The sequence below is a fragment of the Mugil cephalus genome, chromosome 22 (assembly GCF_022458985.1).
Source record: "Mugil cephalus isolate CIBA_MC_2020 chromosome 22, CIBA_Mcephalus_1.1, whole genome shotgun sequence".
NCBI lineage: Eukaryota > Metazoa > Chordata > Actinopteri > Mugiliformes > Mugilidae > Mugil > Mugil cephalus.
The window spans coordinates 2,368,319-2,385,390 of NC_061791.1; the positions used below are offsets into that span (position 1 = coordinate 2,368,319).

General features: G+C 44.8%; 1 protein-coding gene across 23 annotated transcripts in view; it reads right to left on the reverse strand.

Moving 5' to 3' along the window:
• Positions 1-17,072, reverse strand: part of celf2 (cugbp, Elav-like family member 2) — a 210,693-nt gene that overhangs the window by 85,071 nt on the left and 108,550 nt on the right. For all 23 annotated transcript variants that reach the window (XM_047575017.1, XM_047575016.1, XM_047575013.1 and 20 more), the window contains one exon: positions 1,638-1,834. In XM_047575017.1, coding sequence (XP_047430973.1) covers positions 1,638-1,834 — 197 coding nt within the window. The remainder of the gene's footprint in view (positions 1-1,637; positions 1,835-17,072) is intronic.

The window sequence follows — 17,072 nt, forward strand, 5'->3', positions numbered from 1 at the left end:
AAGCAATTACAATATAAATAATTCCCCTTTTACTACACACAATTGTTTTAGAAAAAAGTGCAAAATAAGAAAAAAGAACAATATAACAACAATATAAACATAACAACAAAAACAAGTCAGTAACAAAGTGAGAGTGAAGTGTCGGCTCATTCATTGGTTCTGCATCCTGTGTAACTGTCTTCTCTTCCGAGTACCGACTCCATTTCAATAACAGCATCGGTTCCAGCTGTGTATGATGCTGCAGTGATTTCAGTATCAAACTCTGTCCGTAGCCTTCCTTTAACTACAGGTGGAGGTGGAGAATCTCCTGCAAAACGAGTGATTTACTGGACGTATAAGAGAGAAACTGGAATAAAAGTATCAATCTCATCACGCTGGTATCGATCTGATACCGATACTCGCACTGGTATCGATGCTATCGATATTTAGATTGATACACTCAGCCCTGGTATCACTCATGTTGTTAGGAGCCAGTTATTCTGCATTAGGACCAATAGCTACCAGGTTAGTTAGAGCCTGCACCTTTTCCATTTCTTTCTACACTATCACATCTGGACCTCACTCCAGTTCTTGGAACGCTCTGCGCCGGTGACGGTGGTTTTAAAAAGTCAACTCCTATTTGAATCTTTAGAAGGAATGCAGCGACTTTTTTTTCCTAATTTATTTATTTATTTTTTAAACCAAACCCACAACATTTCCCCGACCGCGCTTCAAGCTTCAAGTGTTCTAGCAACCTAAACCAAATCACACGTGTGACTCGGGACGTGAACCCTGTCTGAGTTGTCAAAAGCAATGAGCGTCACGCGGCACGCCAAGCTCTCTTCCCTCTGACTCAGGAAAAATAAAACACGGCCACGCTTCCTGGGTTTGGAAAATCAAAATCCGTCCGTTTAATCTGGAGCGAACCCAAAATTACAATTACGTCTGTATGAAATTGAGGCAGATTTGTGAGGATCTGGTTTCTCAACTCGTCCAAAACTGATAACTCCTCGTTTCATTTCGGCTTTTCCATCGTAGCGTTTACTCGCTCCATCGCTCCGATTCAACTTTTTCGAGTGACACTTTGAAACTTGTCTCAAGCAAATTGGCTTCGCAGCCGGATGGAAGCGGCGCGCCTCCCCCTTCTTTTTTGTTTTTTTTTCTCCCGTCGTCCTCCTCAGTCTCTTTCTACTTTCCTCCCACTCCTCCACGTCTCATCAGGAGTGTCATCAGCACCCACTCCGGTTGATGCCCGTTAATATGGCAACGCTATTGTCTGCCCGTCCGTTGCCGCTGTCTCTATTGTTTGCTCTCGCACTTGACGAATTCATCAAAGGAAAAGTGAGGAGAAAAATGAACAAAAAAAAAAAAAAAAAAGGGGGAGAACGGGGAGAAAATAGCTGCAAATCACGCCGCTTCGCACAATTGACTGTGTAAGTCTGGCGGGGCGAGTCTTTGTCTTCAAATGGCGCACGAAATGTGTTCGCTCGTGTAATTTTGCACATGTATCATTTGCTCTGCCATTAAATAGGTGGGACGGCCCTGGAGAGGCTGCTGCTGCGAGTGTGCAGAGTTTGTGAGGGAGGAAGGAGACAATAAAACACAAACGAGGAGAAGATGGGAAGAACAACCGAGCCGGCGTTGGTGTGCGTTCGTACCTTTGCTCTGTGGAGGGTTCTGGCTGCGGTCTCGGAGGATGTTGATCTGGTAGACGGCTCCGTACGGCTCGAACAGCTCCTTCAGCTCCTTCTCCGACCAGGAGCGCGGGATCTGGCCCACGAACATCTTGATGGCGTCCGGGTCCGGCTGGTCCGAGTGCTCCAGCGCCCCGTTCATCTTCCCGGCCGTGCCGTTACTGTGGAGGAGGAGGAGGGAAACGTTAAGATCGGAAAGAAGTGCGCAGCCGCTGACGATTCGTTTTTAGCCTTTAGCCTCATTATCTGCTGACATTAAGTTTAAACTGTAGGCAGCTCGGACTAAATCGGAATCCCGTACACTGGGTGGGAAAAAATATCTAATCTCATCTTATACTACCACTTATCCTCACTGGGGTCGTGGGGGTTGCTCATCTCAGTGGGCGAAAGGCATTTTAGAATCACCAATTAACCTAACGAGCATGTCTTCAGAGGTGGGAGGAAAACGGAGCACCTGGAGAAAACCCACGCAGACACAGGAACAACATGCAAACTCCACCCAGAAAGTCCCAAGCTGACCTCAAACCTCGGACACAATATCGATATGGCAATATATCGCGATACTTTTTGTTCCGATACAATATCGATATCGAATATCTTACTATCGATTTTAAAAGTAAAAGGTAAAGTCATGTTTTTGGCCGATCGTGAACGACTTCTGCGCCTCCGTTCCACAAGGTGTCGCTGTAGAAGTTGATGGAGTGGATATTGCAATATATCGCAACATCATGATATCGCGATAATGTATCGTATTGTGACTCATGTATCGTGATACGTACGCCCATCCAGACCCGTCCCGTGCACTTTCTGGTGTTTAAAATTTGGTTTTAGGCTTAAAATTGATTTGATTTTCACTTTATAATGCCACAAATTTACCTTTTGTCCTTCAATATAAGACAAAATAAAATGGTAACGTTTTCGTTTTTTGTTTTAAATATTCAATTCAGTTGTCATTCCAGTTTTTCTCTCTGGCTTTAAAAGCAAAGATTGAAATTACCAAGAAAGTCACGAACCAGACAAAAACAAGAATGATCTGAAAGTCTTTTTCGCAGCTTTGTACCTTAAAACAACAAAGGTCATTTTATGTTGCATAATGATCTTAAGCTGCAGACAGACAGTATTTAACTTACTGCAGCACCACTAAACGTGAACATAGCACATGATTCCAGCTCTGCAGTTCATCTCTTGGTCTATATTAATATAACATTCATATTTAAATGCTCAGAGTCACGCAGAAAAACGAGCAAACAAAACAATTTCGTGTTTGCTTCCTGTAAATAACACGGCACAAAAATGGCCACTGGGTCACAGGGTAGAAGAAATTCCATTATTTTGTAAAATCAGGGACACATGAGTTTCAGTAAACAGAGCTGATATAATTATAGGAAACGGAAAGAAAAACATGCCAAATATATTTTTTTAAAAATAAAAAAAATAAATTAGGACGCCCAAACTCGATATAAAAGCTAATAAAATTCTCTTTGGTGCCTGTGCAGGTCCTCGCTGCCTTTGATTCAGGTTTAAAGACCCACATCCCTGAGGCTGGTAGAACTTTTAGATTTTTAATGTATATTCTGAACCGACACATCAGCAAACTGACGTTTAACTTTGATAAAAAAAAAAAAGAAAAGTGGACGTTTGATAGGAGAGATGTAGCCGTGGATCAAGACTTGAGCTGAACTTCCCTCTGATTTTACTCCACGACAATGAGAGCAGCGCACGGAGTGTACGTACCCACGATGCACCTGTTGACTGACCTGATCTGAGTTAGCTACAGCGAAGAGATACTCCCTGAATGCACGCTGCTGCATTGTGCATATTTGTGAATGGCAGGCGGATAAGCAGCATGTTAATGTGAGGGTTTTGTGTTTTGTGGATTAGGCTGCAGCGGCGGTACAGTAAACCTGGAGGCTGCCGCTAACAGGACACAGGCGCTCGCACGCCGATCGCGCCGGTCGCGCCCCCCCCCACATCTGGAATGCATACGAGACGGAGGTGAAGCGCTTTCAGGCCTTTCACACCGCGGAGAAAGACACTTATCTGCACAGAACACACTCCGGCGCCGGTCCGCGCGCTCGGAATACTAACGCGAGCCGCGGCGCCTCAATAAAAGCCAGCGAAGGGCTTTCAGCGGAGAGAGAGGCCTGAGACGAGGACGGAGCGCGCACCGGGGAAAAAGCTACGTTTGGAGGACGACCGCACGCACGTGGCCGCGCGCACACGTCGCCGCCTGTCATCAAGGCCTGCGGTCTGTTTAAGATGGCTGGAAAGCAATTTAACCAAACCTAAGTCAATGGCTGCGCTGTTTTATTGCTCCACTTTCTCTTTTGTTATTCTCGGCAGGAGAGAGAAACGGCATTATCTTAAGAGGCAAAAACAAAACAAAGCCAAATCCCGAAGCTTGGTTAGCTGACAACGCTAATACCACCTCATAAAGCTCAGCGAGAGGGAGAGAGAAAGAAAGAGAGGGGAGGGGGGAGAAAAAGACAACAGCAGAAAAAACAACATCCAGACCTTTGAACGCGGGCCATCCATCTTTTGCAGAAAGAGCCGAGGCGCTCGGCAGAAACGCCCAATTCTTTAAAGGACTTAAAGGACATGTCAAATAAAACGCCGGCACCCGGAGAAGAAGGAGTCAACGAGCCGAACCGGTGCTAACAGTCCTCCAGGCGATAACTGCTGCTCGCTAAGCCGGGCGATAAATCGCGTGGGCCCGGGCCGCCGAGGGAGCCCCCGAGGCTGATGGGAAAGGAAGGACGGACGGGACGGGACGGGACGGGACGGGACGGGACGGGACGGGACAGGCTGCCCCTATCACCGGGCACATAAGCGGCGAGGGCGACTGGGATCGGACGAGCGGCGGCGGTCGCTGGGTTCAGACTGCGGCACATCATGCCCTTCACCCTCTCACCACACACACACACACACACACACACACACACACACACACACACACACATATAAAGAGCTGGATGTGTGGAAGCTAAATAGCAGAAAGAGGGGGAACGGCTGGAGACAATCCCTCATTGTTGGCTGTTTGTGCGACGCCGGCCGGGACTGAACGAAGTCCACGATACAATGGCCGGTGTCAGAGGAAGGCCTCCCCTCGCCCGGGACACTGTCCGCCCTGTGCTCCCTCCCTCCCTCCCCCCCTTCGCCTCACCTAAACACAATGAACGGCTTCACACACACACACACACACAGCGGCCGGACGAACGAACGAACGCAGTCTTGTGCAGATTGGCAGTTTTCATCCCGAAGGTGTTTTTGGAAGTAGGTGACTCTCCTTCCTATAAAGGAATGAGCGCCTCCTCCATCACCCCCTCCTCACCCCCTCCTCACCCCCCCGGCCTAGATTGACAAGGTGCTATTGGAGGCAGACAGAGCTTCAGTGTGTGTGTGTGTGTGTGTGTGTGTGTAGATGTTTGTGCGAACGTGTGAAAGCTCAGCAGGAGAGTGTCCTGGGGCTCGGATTAAGCCGTTGAGTGGATCCACTCCTGCCACAGCCTCTCTCCCTCCCTCCCTCCCTCCCTCTTCCTCTCTTCTTCTTTTTTTTTTTCCTCTTCTATTCTCTCTCTCCCTCTCAATTTGAGCCAATTGTTTGCCTTAATGGTTTAACTATTGCTTCCATCACTCTGGACTCCCTGCAGCACGGGGCCGTGACTGAGGGCTGATCTACGCTCAGAGTGTGGACGTGTGCACTCAGCCACGCTGAGGAAATGAAATAAATAAAGAGAGAAAGAAATGTGTCTTTGAAGCAGCTGCGAGGTGGGGGGTGGAGGGGTTCGGGGGGGGGGGGGGGGGGGGGGGGGGGGCTCACCTTGTGCTACAGCTACACAACACTGACCACATAAAGCCTCACAGGGGTTATTTATATATTCGTTTTCAAGCTCCTCAAACCTCCCCGCGATTAAAGGACCTGTCCCGCGTCTCGTGAAATACGATACTTGGCTTTAGGGTTAATGTCAGACAGCCGCGCTAACGGATCAATATCAAATATATAAATATATAATATCATAAAAACCCTGTCTTCAAAATCCTTAAGAGCTGAAAGATAAGCAACGGGACTCGTATGCTTCCTTCAAGTCCAAATGCACTGACGTCATGAGGCTTATCTTAAATAATTTGGTTTATTATCATTTATTTAGTTTTTTGCAAAAGTGCTGACAAATTCAATATAAAATAGTCAGAATATGCGTCTGTATACTTAAATATGATCATAAATCCATTTCCTTTCCCTCCATAGTGTCTCTTCAGTGCATCCGATCCATTTCACTCATTAATATTAATTTTAATTCAAGTAATTAAGTAATATTTTTCAGAGCTTGAAATCATTTTAGTCACATACGTAATCGGTGCAAAATATTTGAGAGCAAACAATTATTGTGTTGCGAGCGAGAGTCGTGCCTCTTTGTTGATCAGTTATTAATAGTTACTGTGGGAAGTTGTTGTTGCAATGTGATTAAAAACAGACTGAGATATTAACAATAAATAAAATTCTTTGTTAGCTGCTACGTTCGCTCACATCCTGTGCACCTTCCCGGGGGCTAAGCCTCCCCTGTCCCTGAAAACCTAGCGACGCCCCTGATAAAATGCAACCTGGACGACTGAAAACCTTCACAGACACCTTGAAAACTCTGTTATTTATTTGGCGTTTGTACAATTTATCGAGTTTTATGCACTGGAACGGTTCCATCCGCCCGCTAACCTCACTGTAATCTGATTTCTACCCCTCCAACGCTCTCCACCGTTTGACTGAAAACACAGAGACTGGAAACGGAGAGCGGGGTTTCCTTCCAGCTCAAATCACTTTGCACTCAACGGAGAATATACATATTTTTAGTAAAAAAAAGAGCCTGCCCAACGTTTAATGGTGATTCACGAGGGTGCACCTCGGCCGCTTTCTAATTTTTGTGTTAACGCAGCATTAGCAAACCGATCAGATTCATTTTCCGGGAAAGAGGGAAGCAGCTTTTACCGACATTGTCTGCTAATTCATTCCAAAGGTCACTTAGATTCATTATGGCCTCGCAAACAATACTGGTCCGCGACGCTGAGCGGGAAACAGAGATGAAACTGAACCCAAACTAAAATCACAAATACCAGTAAGCAAAAGAGAGGTAAACAGGGGAAATGGAGTGAATTAAGTACACGCCCCCCAGTGCAGGATGACTCATCATCATTTCTTTTAAGTGATTCGGGTTTACCAAAAGTACGGCTCCACTATGTTTACCAGCCAGTTGCTTTGAACCCAAACAAAAAATTTGCAAGACGCTAAAAAGAAAAAAGTTGGGAAAGGAGAGATGAAGGAGGGAAAGGCAGAAAATTAGCACACGCCCCCCAGTGCAGGATGACTCATCAACATTTTCTTTAATCGGTTTCTAGGGAATTACAAATTGCTGGGCCAGAATTCAGCGTAAAAGTGATGTATAGATCTAGAAATCATCACATAAAAACCATGGAAACCTCAAATTAGAATAAATGGGACCTTTAAAGGAAGAAGGAATAAGAAATTATACAGTTCAGTAGTCATTTAGATTGTTTAACGATCTGATAAAGTACTGGTTCTCATTAGTTTTTTAGTTTTTTCCTATGCTCTTTATATTTGCCTTGAATTGAAGAGAAGCCAAATTGGAAAGAGGCAAAAAAAAAAAAAAAAGCCAGTTGGTAAAGGCGAGACAGGTGGGAGGGAAACGACATTTAGTTGGGCATAAAGATTAGTACACGCCCACGTGTGCAGGATGACTCATCAACTTCTTTTTTTTTTTTTTTTTTTTCATCGTTTTCTGGAAAATTACAAACTCCGAAATACAATTCGTCATTGCTGGGCCAGGGAGCGGCGTGTAAGTGATGTACAGAACAAGACACATCACATAAAAAAACATGAATTCATGGGACCTTTAAAGGCAGAAAGGAATAAGAAATCATCCAGTCCAGCGGTAACTGAAATTCATTTTACCAGCTATTTTTCTTTGCTCTTTACAGTTGCTTTGACTCGAAGAGAAAGATGAAAAGGAACTGAAAAAGACAGTTGGAGAAGGAGACACAGGTGGGAGGGAAAAGACGCTGCGTTGGGCGCACAAATTAGGACACGCCCACGTGTGCAGGATGACTCCACATTTCTTTTAAGGCGAGACACGGTGGCAAAAAGACCTTTTTTTTAATTTTTTGCTATTTTTAATTTTAGTTTTTACTTTTTGCAGTTTTAAAAGATTCGAGTTGATCTGGTTTCGGTTCAAAGTGGTTTTCAATAAAAATACGCATGATTTTGCAATGTAAAACTTTAAAGGCCATTTCCTCAAAATGAGTTTTTCTGCTACTCTGAGCCAGAAATGTCCACTTCAGTACAACTTACACATACCAAACCTTCCGGATTATTTCCTAACTACATTCTGCAGGTATTTACAGGAGAGATTTTTCATATATCATTCAGAGCCTGATTCATAGAACATTTTACTCCTAAAAACATGGCAAAATTGGATTTTTTTTTTTTTTGGACTTGTTGACAGGATTTTGTGATTTATGGCGTGATAAAAAGAGATATCCAAACTTCGCTCTGTAAATACCTGGAAATCTAATATGTTAACAAAATTAAACAAGAATTTTGATCCTCACATTAGCCATTATTCAAATTAGTGCATATTTAAATAGATAACTCCAATCAACCGGAGAAGTTTCATGGTGATATCCGTTAAAATGTCTCGCCTTAAATAATTTTCTAGTGTAAAATAGGAACAACGTGACGACCAGCGAACAGGTGATGCACAGAACAAGACACAGCACATAACAACACGAATTCATGTCGCATTTAAAGGCAGAAGGAAAAGGAAAAACAATCCCTCCACCTCTGCAGAGGAGGAGTAAACGCTACCTGGACTACATTAACCGCCCGCTGTCCCCTCCCCTCCGTCGGCCTTGTTCACAGCTGGAGTCCGGCGGGCAGCCAGATAAGAACGCGCAACCAAAACAGACAAGAAGACGGACGGAAGGCGGGAGGGGAGTGGAGGGGAGGGGAGGACGGGCGAGGCGAGGCGAGGCGGGCAAAAGTGCGACGGAGACGGATGCAGATGAGCCACGTCCAGGAGTAAGCACAGCTCAGGGCTCAGCATGTGCTCCCCCAGAAATCAGCCGCACGCACACACATGCATGTGCACGTATCACACATGCATACGCACACAGGCTGCAGTTCAGGCTGGCTGCGTTGATCCCCCCCACCCCTCCGCCCCCCTGCTGTTATTCCCTTCTGTTTCTGCTCTAAAACACACATCCTCTCCGACTCCCTTAACCCCCTCGCTCGCAGCGCACACACACTTCAGTGGCTCCGTGGAAGGGCCGAGCTGTCACACACTCCTTCTTCTCATTGGCAGCATGTTTGCAGGGTGTGTAACGGTCCCACAGGGGAACTAATCTTGTTGACAAGCAGAGTGAGAAACATCAGTGCCCCCAGCCTCCCCCCCCACACCCACCCCCTCCAGGGAGCTCGGGAACCAAGGTCAGCTGAGCGTACGTAGACATTTATGTCCACAAAAACACACACATTCAGACCTGGACAGTCACTGACTCGAAATGTAGCTGCACAAACACCATAGTTTCACCTTCAAAGACTCGGGTCACGTTGCAGGTTTTTTTTTTTTTTTTTTTCCTGCAAGAATCTGTCGAGCGCAGCAACATCTTAAATAAAGCTTCTGTTTTGTCTGACGTAACGGGGGAATACAATCATGAATATGAAAGGTTTCCAACCTCGGAGGTGGCGACCCACATGGAGCATGAGATGAATCTAATTAGCTACCGAGGTGAGACATAAAAGTTTGTTGTTTCGGAGTTGCTTCTCAATTCTTCCGAGCTCTAAAAATGTTGAAAAGGATCCAGTCTAAGTTTGGAACATCCCTCCTCAAGAAGGATGCACATTAGTGTGGCCTAGCACCATCTGAATACTGATGATCTGTTCAAAGTTCCTCGTATGTATAAAAAAAAATGCATTTTCCCCGTTGGACACACCAGTTAGAGTCTTGCAAACCAAACAGCAGCACTTTGCATGAGTAGGACTTACACAAACGTCATATTGTGTATTGCTTTGCATTCAGGGTGCGATATAAAAGATTAGAAATCAGTAAAGGATGTCATACTACCGTTTAAAAATCTGTTTTAAGTTCATTATATCTATAAAAACTAAAGACATCACAACAGTACGCTGCATTTTCCCCATTTCCCAACAAACATACTCGACTGAAATGAGCAACTCTTGTGTCATTGAGGAGGATGCACTTGAAGATTGTGCACAAAAATGAAACTTACAAACCAAACTGCAGCTGTTGAATGAGCAGGGCTTACACAAATGTCCAATGATTTATTGCTTTGTATTCAGGGTGCGATATAAGAGATTAGAAATCAGCAAGTTTCCTGTATCTATAAAAATTAAGAAGAACACGCCTCTGTCGGGTGCATTCTAACCAGCGGACCTTCGGGGAGGTAATAAGTAAATCTTGATTCTTGCTGCATTGAATTACAGTGAAGAGGATCATGAAATTTGCAAAGCCCATCGCAGTCTTTTACACGAGTACATCTGACACCTGCGTGCAAACCTCCAGGAATCAGTTCATTTCATAGGCCCCGAATCACTCCCGCTGCTGTATCCAGCTGTAAACAAGATTAGCAACTTCACCGCGATGCACAATGCAAGAATCCGGAGTCTGTAACTGATTTTGTCATCGACGGAGCGAGGCGGATTAGTGACTCAAACTAAATGAATGGCATTCAGGCAGCGACTGATTTATCTGGAACACTTTTAGTTTTTCTTTTCTGTTTTCTTTTTTTTTTTCCGCTGTAACTAACTTACAGCGAGGTAAAACTGGCTCCCGGGGGCCCCCGCGCCAGCCGAAACGAGGGAGTGCGATATTGCCCGTGATTCACTTGAACTTTACAATAAGCAATATTCCACCCACCCTGGGTGCAGCTCTGGGATAACAGCCACCAGAACCTACTGTATACACGTTTGTTACATTCATTATGAGCAGGGTGGTGGAGGAGGAGGAGGAGGTGTTGGGACTGTGTGTGTGGCGGCGGGGAGGAGGAGGAGGAGGAGGGGGGGTGCTTTGAAGGAGCAAACATCTCTGAATAAGTGTGACTGGGTGTATGCGAGACTGTTTGATTGCCTTTATCTGTGTGCATGCATTTGCGGTTGCCATGGAGACGGGGCACTACATGCGACGGGGGGAAACGATCAGATAAATGTCACGGTGGCTAATGAAGCTGCACCGGTGCCCTGGCGCTCAGCTAGCTCTGCGCTAACGAGCTATCGCACGCCGCCGCCCGCTAATGAGAAGACGCACACACACACACACACACACACATACATGCATACTTATATATATATATATATATATATATACAGTATGTACACAGAGTGTGAAGAAAGCACACTGATGCGTGACGCACACACACGAAATCCAAGTGAGATGGGTCTCATTTAGCTCGTTTCTCATGTCTCATCTTTTTTTTTTTTTTTCCCCCGCTTGCATAAAACAGCGGAGGAGGCAACGCTGTTGCCTCAGAATTAAAGGTGCCTTGTTAGAAGCTGCAGGTGGGAGTCTGTGCAGAGTGATCCACGGTAAATAAAGCCGTCTTCACACGGATGTTTGAATTACGCCGAAAATGAGTGACAACGTGAACTCTTTGCCGAGAAGGAAAAAAATGTTTCCTTGGATCAAAATGCTTCAGTTCTTATTTAAATCCAGTCACAGCAGGTTTTTTTTTTTTATTATTAGTTTTGGGTAGTCATTTTAGTCGTTAGCAGGTTAAAGTCTGCAGACTTGGTTCATGGACAGCAATTTAGAAATGAAAATTTGAGTTTAGAAGAAGAAATTGTAACTCTTAAAGTAGGACAAGAAAAAAAGGTCTGGGCATTTTTTTGGGTATTTCTAGTGTGCTTCTAAAACTAGAAATGAATTCTGTAGACTAAAATGAGAAATGAGAAAGTTAATACACAATTTCATTTTCTTTCTACTGACTAAATAAAACAGATGAATTTTCCTTCACTGAAACTGGAAGTAGCCTACATCTGGAACACAGTTATGGATCATTACAACAACCCGGGGCATGTTCAGCACAAAACCCGGTGCTTCTCCAGATTCAGAGATGAATTCAGATGCAATACCCCGTGTCATAAAGTCTGAAATTACATCTGAAAATTCACCTACAAAAACATTCAGTTTCATCCGGTCCGTTTTCTCGTTTAGTTCTCGGGTTTCGGAGTATCAAGTGATGGCAGATGGAGCAACAGCATTGACAACTGATATTTTCTCGTCAAACAGAGATAACTGATGGTAAATAAAGCTAGTTCTGTCTGCACAATATTATATTTTCTTCTTCCAAATGACAGAGAAAGTGACGGGCAAGTGTCTTTATATGTGGACGACACTTTAGTTTCCAAAACCTACTTCTGTTTTTGGATTAAGACAATACTAGCATGTATTTAGCTAAATGCGATGTTTAATATTGTATCTCTTCTCGCTTATCAATGCACAAGCATACAATGGAACATATTGAGGTCAGCTACCTAAAAAAATAAAGCTAAACCAAAGCCAGAACCGCAAAAAAAAAAAGTTGTTTCACTACTCTCCAGTCTTCTCCAATTAAATACTGAAGATAAACCGTGACTTGGATGACTGAGAAGACATTCAGATAAAAGTGTCGTTCCCTGGACTGAATTGAAAGCTGTTCTGAAACATGTGGGAAACATCCGCCGTTGCTAATCGACATCAATTCCAGAAGTAATTTCCCCGAAGGTCAAAAATGAAAATTGGCCGCAAAAGTTACACATGAATGTCGAGCGCTTGATCCCAAAACATTCTGATTCAATGAGCAGATTTAATAATGGATTTGTATTTGATGAAATAATAACCAATCCCAGACGTATCTTTAGTTTAATCATCTTTTTGTTTGATTGATTCCATTGAGAGATAATCAGCAGCTCAGTTTTGTTTTCCCTCATTTTCTCTTCATTGGCTTTCACGTCGAATATAATCTGAGGCAGTCCTAATCACGAGAAGCAAAGCGTTAGGAAGAAAATATAGGTCAGAACCACTCTTTATATGGAAAACAATAAACAAGCTCATATTTAAGTAACTGAATATGTATCACAGCTGAGTGCCCAAAAGAGAAACTAAAAAATTGAGTTTGAACAACTCTGTTGCATTTCTACTGAAGGTGAAGGTTTTTCTTAACTTAAAAAAATAAATAAAAAGCCTCACGGTTCAGAGAGAAACAGCGTGTTATTGATGAATGAGCTCCTTTCAAAGCGAGTACAAATCTTATTCCAGCGTTCCCGGTCTGTCTGCATGTGTTATTTAAGTTGCAAGAAAGGAAGCTTGAGCTCTGTATTAGTCATCACGCCACCTCCCCTCATGTACAGTACATGCAGCCGGCTTGCATTTCATGTACTCCCCGGGAGCCTGGAGGAGCAGCGAGGTGAAGAACAGTCACATGCGGAGGTGGAAGAGGAGGAGGAAGAGATGCAGTTAGAGCTAAGTCGCATTTACAGCAGAGACGAACTGTGAACTGTAGAGAAGTGTGGCCTTGTCTACACGTCTGTCACCTACTGATGGAAGTTACTTTGACCTAAAGAAACACAACGGCGCGATCTTATCAGATGAGAGTATCAGGAGAGTTTCTGAACATTAATAGGTCACGGACACCTCCAAAATTTTCTAGGGTTTAGATTTACACGATGAACTGCACAATTGAGAATTGTAGAGAAGTGTAACAGTTGCAGCCATTGACCCAAAGAAACACCCCAGCAAGTTGCGTAAATATTCATAACACTTCAGGTTTAAGCGAAGGAAGGTGAACTTTCACACCACTTACGAGAGTCTCAAAGTCTAGGGAGTTTCTGACCGGTACTGGGTCACAAGTACCACTAGTTGTGAAGATACCACCAAGGTTGTTCTGAACATCCTCTATTTCAGGTGAGTTTTTCAGGTGGGCACTACTCACAGACAAAATAACCCAAACCGTAAGAAGCCACTTCTGTTTGGTTTGATAAAACATCTTTTCTGTCTTGGTTTACATTTAAGCTGTGACCTGGATGACTGAGAATCTTCACAGACACTTAGAAAGTCTTTCATTTACATACCATTTACAAGCAATGGTTGGTTTTACCACGATTTTTTACCTTGAGTGTGGAGAGTTCAACCAAATTCCCCACCAGCCCTTTAAGAACCAAAGAAGAAAACTGGATGACAGAGAATCTTCTCATCATGAAGACTTTCTGGATTTCCGGATATTATTTCCAAGCAATGAGTGGTTTCCATTCCAGGGTGTGAAAAACAAAATGTGTCGACCCAAAGAAAAAAAAAAAAATGCAATCGATTAAAGGGATTAAGCATGTTTCAGAAGTATGTTTGTAGAGCTACAACATGTATTTGTTTTGGATTTTGAGCAAAAGAAAGCAAGCTCAGTTAAGCCTCTCCCACATGAGATTGGTTGGTTTTGTTTCCTCAACAGGACAAAGATTTAGAAACTTCTTCATTTATAAAGAATTTAGAGATATTCAGGTATATGAGATGTGCAAAAGAGACGTGTGCAAAATTGGTATTGTCCTTACATACAGTTGTGGGAACCTGCAGAGTAATTTAATGAATTTGATTTTCATTAGGTGCCAAGTGGCACTAGACGTTATAATATGTTTTCCCTTTATCATCTACATTTGAATTGATGCACAATTTAGCACAAATACAAACGTTTCTACTTAGGGAAATAAGAAAGATATCCTCAAGATATCCCAAACCTGCAGGAGACTTAGAGTCATTAGAGTTGATAGTATTCTTCCCTGTGCAAATATGAACGAGCAAAGTGAATTTCCTGCACATCTGGTCATCCAGTTTTCCAGCTAGTAGCCGGACAGACGGAGGCAATCGCACAACCTCTGCAGAAGATAAAAATACTCCCGCGTGGGGAAAAAACTCGGCTGAAACATTGACCTGTGACGCTAATGTCTTTCTATTTTGGGGCCAGTTTTTGTGGAAAACTGTCTTCCTGTTTCTGCTTTTACAGCACAGTTCCTGGAATTATCTCCCTCCGAAATTCGGCTTTCTAGCTCACATCAGCTTGACCCGGGCTTTCTCTCTCTGTGTGTGTTTGCACTTGATAGAGGGAAGGAAAGGGAAAGGAATTAGAGCATCTTAAAGCCTCAACACCAGATTGGTCAAATCCAGGCAGCGGCAGCAGCGAAATTCCCTCCTAATCTTTTGCACACTTCCCTTCCTCTTCACCCGCCGCCTCCCATCCTTATCTTGTTGCTATGGGAACAGCGTTTTTTTTTTTTTTTTTTTTGGAGGGCCATGCCAGGTGAGGGTGGCTGTGGGAACCGGGCGCTGGACAGGTGGGTGCCTCTTTGGATGGCAGCCACGTGGACGTTCACCTTTACGCTTTGTTAGATTTCCCGGTGCATCTTCTTCTCCGGACTCTTCCCTTCCGTCCCTCCCATCGCCTCCTGTTCCTCACACTCGATCTCTCGTGTTTGCAGGCTTTAATGGGAAACAGCTTGTTTGTGGTGTGTGGAGTCTGCGTTGCGTGCCTGTGCGTCCGTCCGTGTGCGACCGTGCGATGATATGGCAGCGGCTCTGATTTGTCTGGCACCGCGCTCCGGCCGCATTGTGCCAAAAGTCATCATCCGACTCGTCGACGGGGGATGATGGCCCATTTGACTAATGCCCCTTCACGAAAACGGGCCAACAATTCCAACCCGGCAAAACAGAAGAAAGAGAGTACGGAGGCGGTGGGCGGGGAGATCCTATCCGACCGGTACAGGTTCATTTTTAACGAAACCAGTTTTGCTATGAAAGTTTTTGCCGTGAATCCTCAATTTTGGGTCCAACATGTAAAACCAGCACAACAGCGAGTGCTCAGCTTGAACAAAACACCCCCGCCCCCTTGTGTGTTCACGCACATTGGCCGTGACAACTCAAAAGGGGACAAAAAAATAATAAGGCCGACGGAGCGAGAGAGACAAACAGAAACAGACGGAAAAGAGAAAAACGGGGCCAGTTGCCAGCGACAATACACCGCCGGTTTAACAACACAAGTGCATTTGTTGAACTCGCCCCATCACAATTGAGCCCCAGTGTGAGCGGACCTCTGCGCACTTTGCGACACAAAGGTTACAAAAAAAAGGTCTCTATTAGCATTTCTGGGGGGGGGGGGGCTGCTGTTTTCATATACGATGCCAATAAAGAGAAAGAAAGTGCCAAAATTGTTATGCGCACAGCGTGTTGCTGGCGGTGAAGACACGTAGAAAGCACTTTAATCAACTGCCATTACTGCCTTTCACTCGCACATATACACCGCACGACCTCCGCGGGGAAAGGAGTAGTTGTTGTGACGGTGGTGGTGGCGGTGGAGAGGCCGCTGGGGGCGAGAGCAAATGGGTGAACACGGTGCAGACAGACAGCCGGAGGAAACCTATTTATTGGCTGGCATGGGGAGGGCAATGCTTTTACTCTTTGTGTGTGTGTGTTTGTGTGGCCAGACAGAATAGAAAAAAAAAAAGAGCCCAGCAAGTTCCTTTCTCCCTGCGAGGACACATCTGTAAGCTCTCGTTTGCGCCGTAATTTCCCTCGTAGATCATTTCGCAGCGGTCGTGGCTGAGTGTGCGTTTGACCTCGGGCTCCGTTTAAACACAAAACACAACGAGGGGCGTCGCGTCCACGTGTGCAACACATTCTTCGGCCCGAGCGATGCCGACCCGCTCCCCAGCCACGTCTGCTCCGCCAAGTCCATTTAGTCCTGTTTTCTTTTTTTTTTTTTTTTTTTCACGAAAGCGCTTGTTCACTCGACAACTTCAGCACTTGAATTCGATCTCGGGACGTCGCGTCAAGCCAAGTCCAAATGAAAACCGGCAGTTTTTTTCTCCCCCCCAATCATTCAAAACAAATTAACATCCAAGACAGTAAGAACCCAGAGCCAGGTGGTTTTGACTCAGTAAAGACAAGTTCAGGTTGAAACTTTTCTCGAATTCAGCTAAAACAAATAAGGGAAACTGTATCAGTGCCATTTACAGAGGATGCAAATTTACATCAGCTGCACTCGGACTGGTAGACCTCTCCATTGCACTTTAATTAATAACAATGCTTCTGCCTTCAACTCGTCCAATTCCAAAGCGTCCCCTCAGTCATGTCCTCTATGCTTTCTTTTTTTTTATCCTCTTTTCCTGCCCCACTTCGCTCGCCTGATTCCTTCCAGCGCGCCGTCAGCATTAGGGAGGAAATCACTTGCACATTGCACCCCTGCGTTTCCAAGAGCTTTTCTCAATAAAACTGTAGCAATTCTCACTCTGCAGCAGGGCGGAGGGGGGGCGGGGGGATGTGGGGTGGGTGTCTGGTAGGAGCCCCGGATCTCAAACGG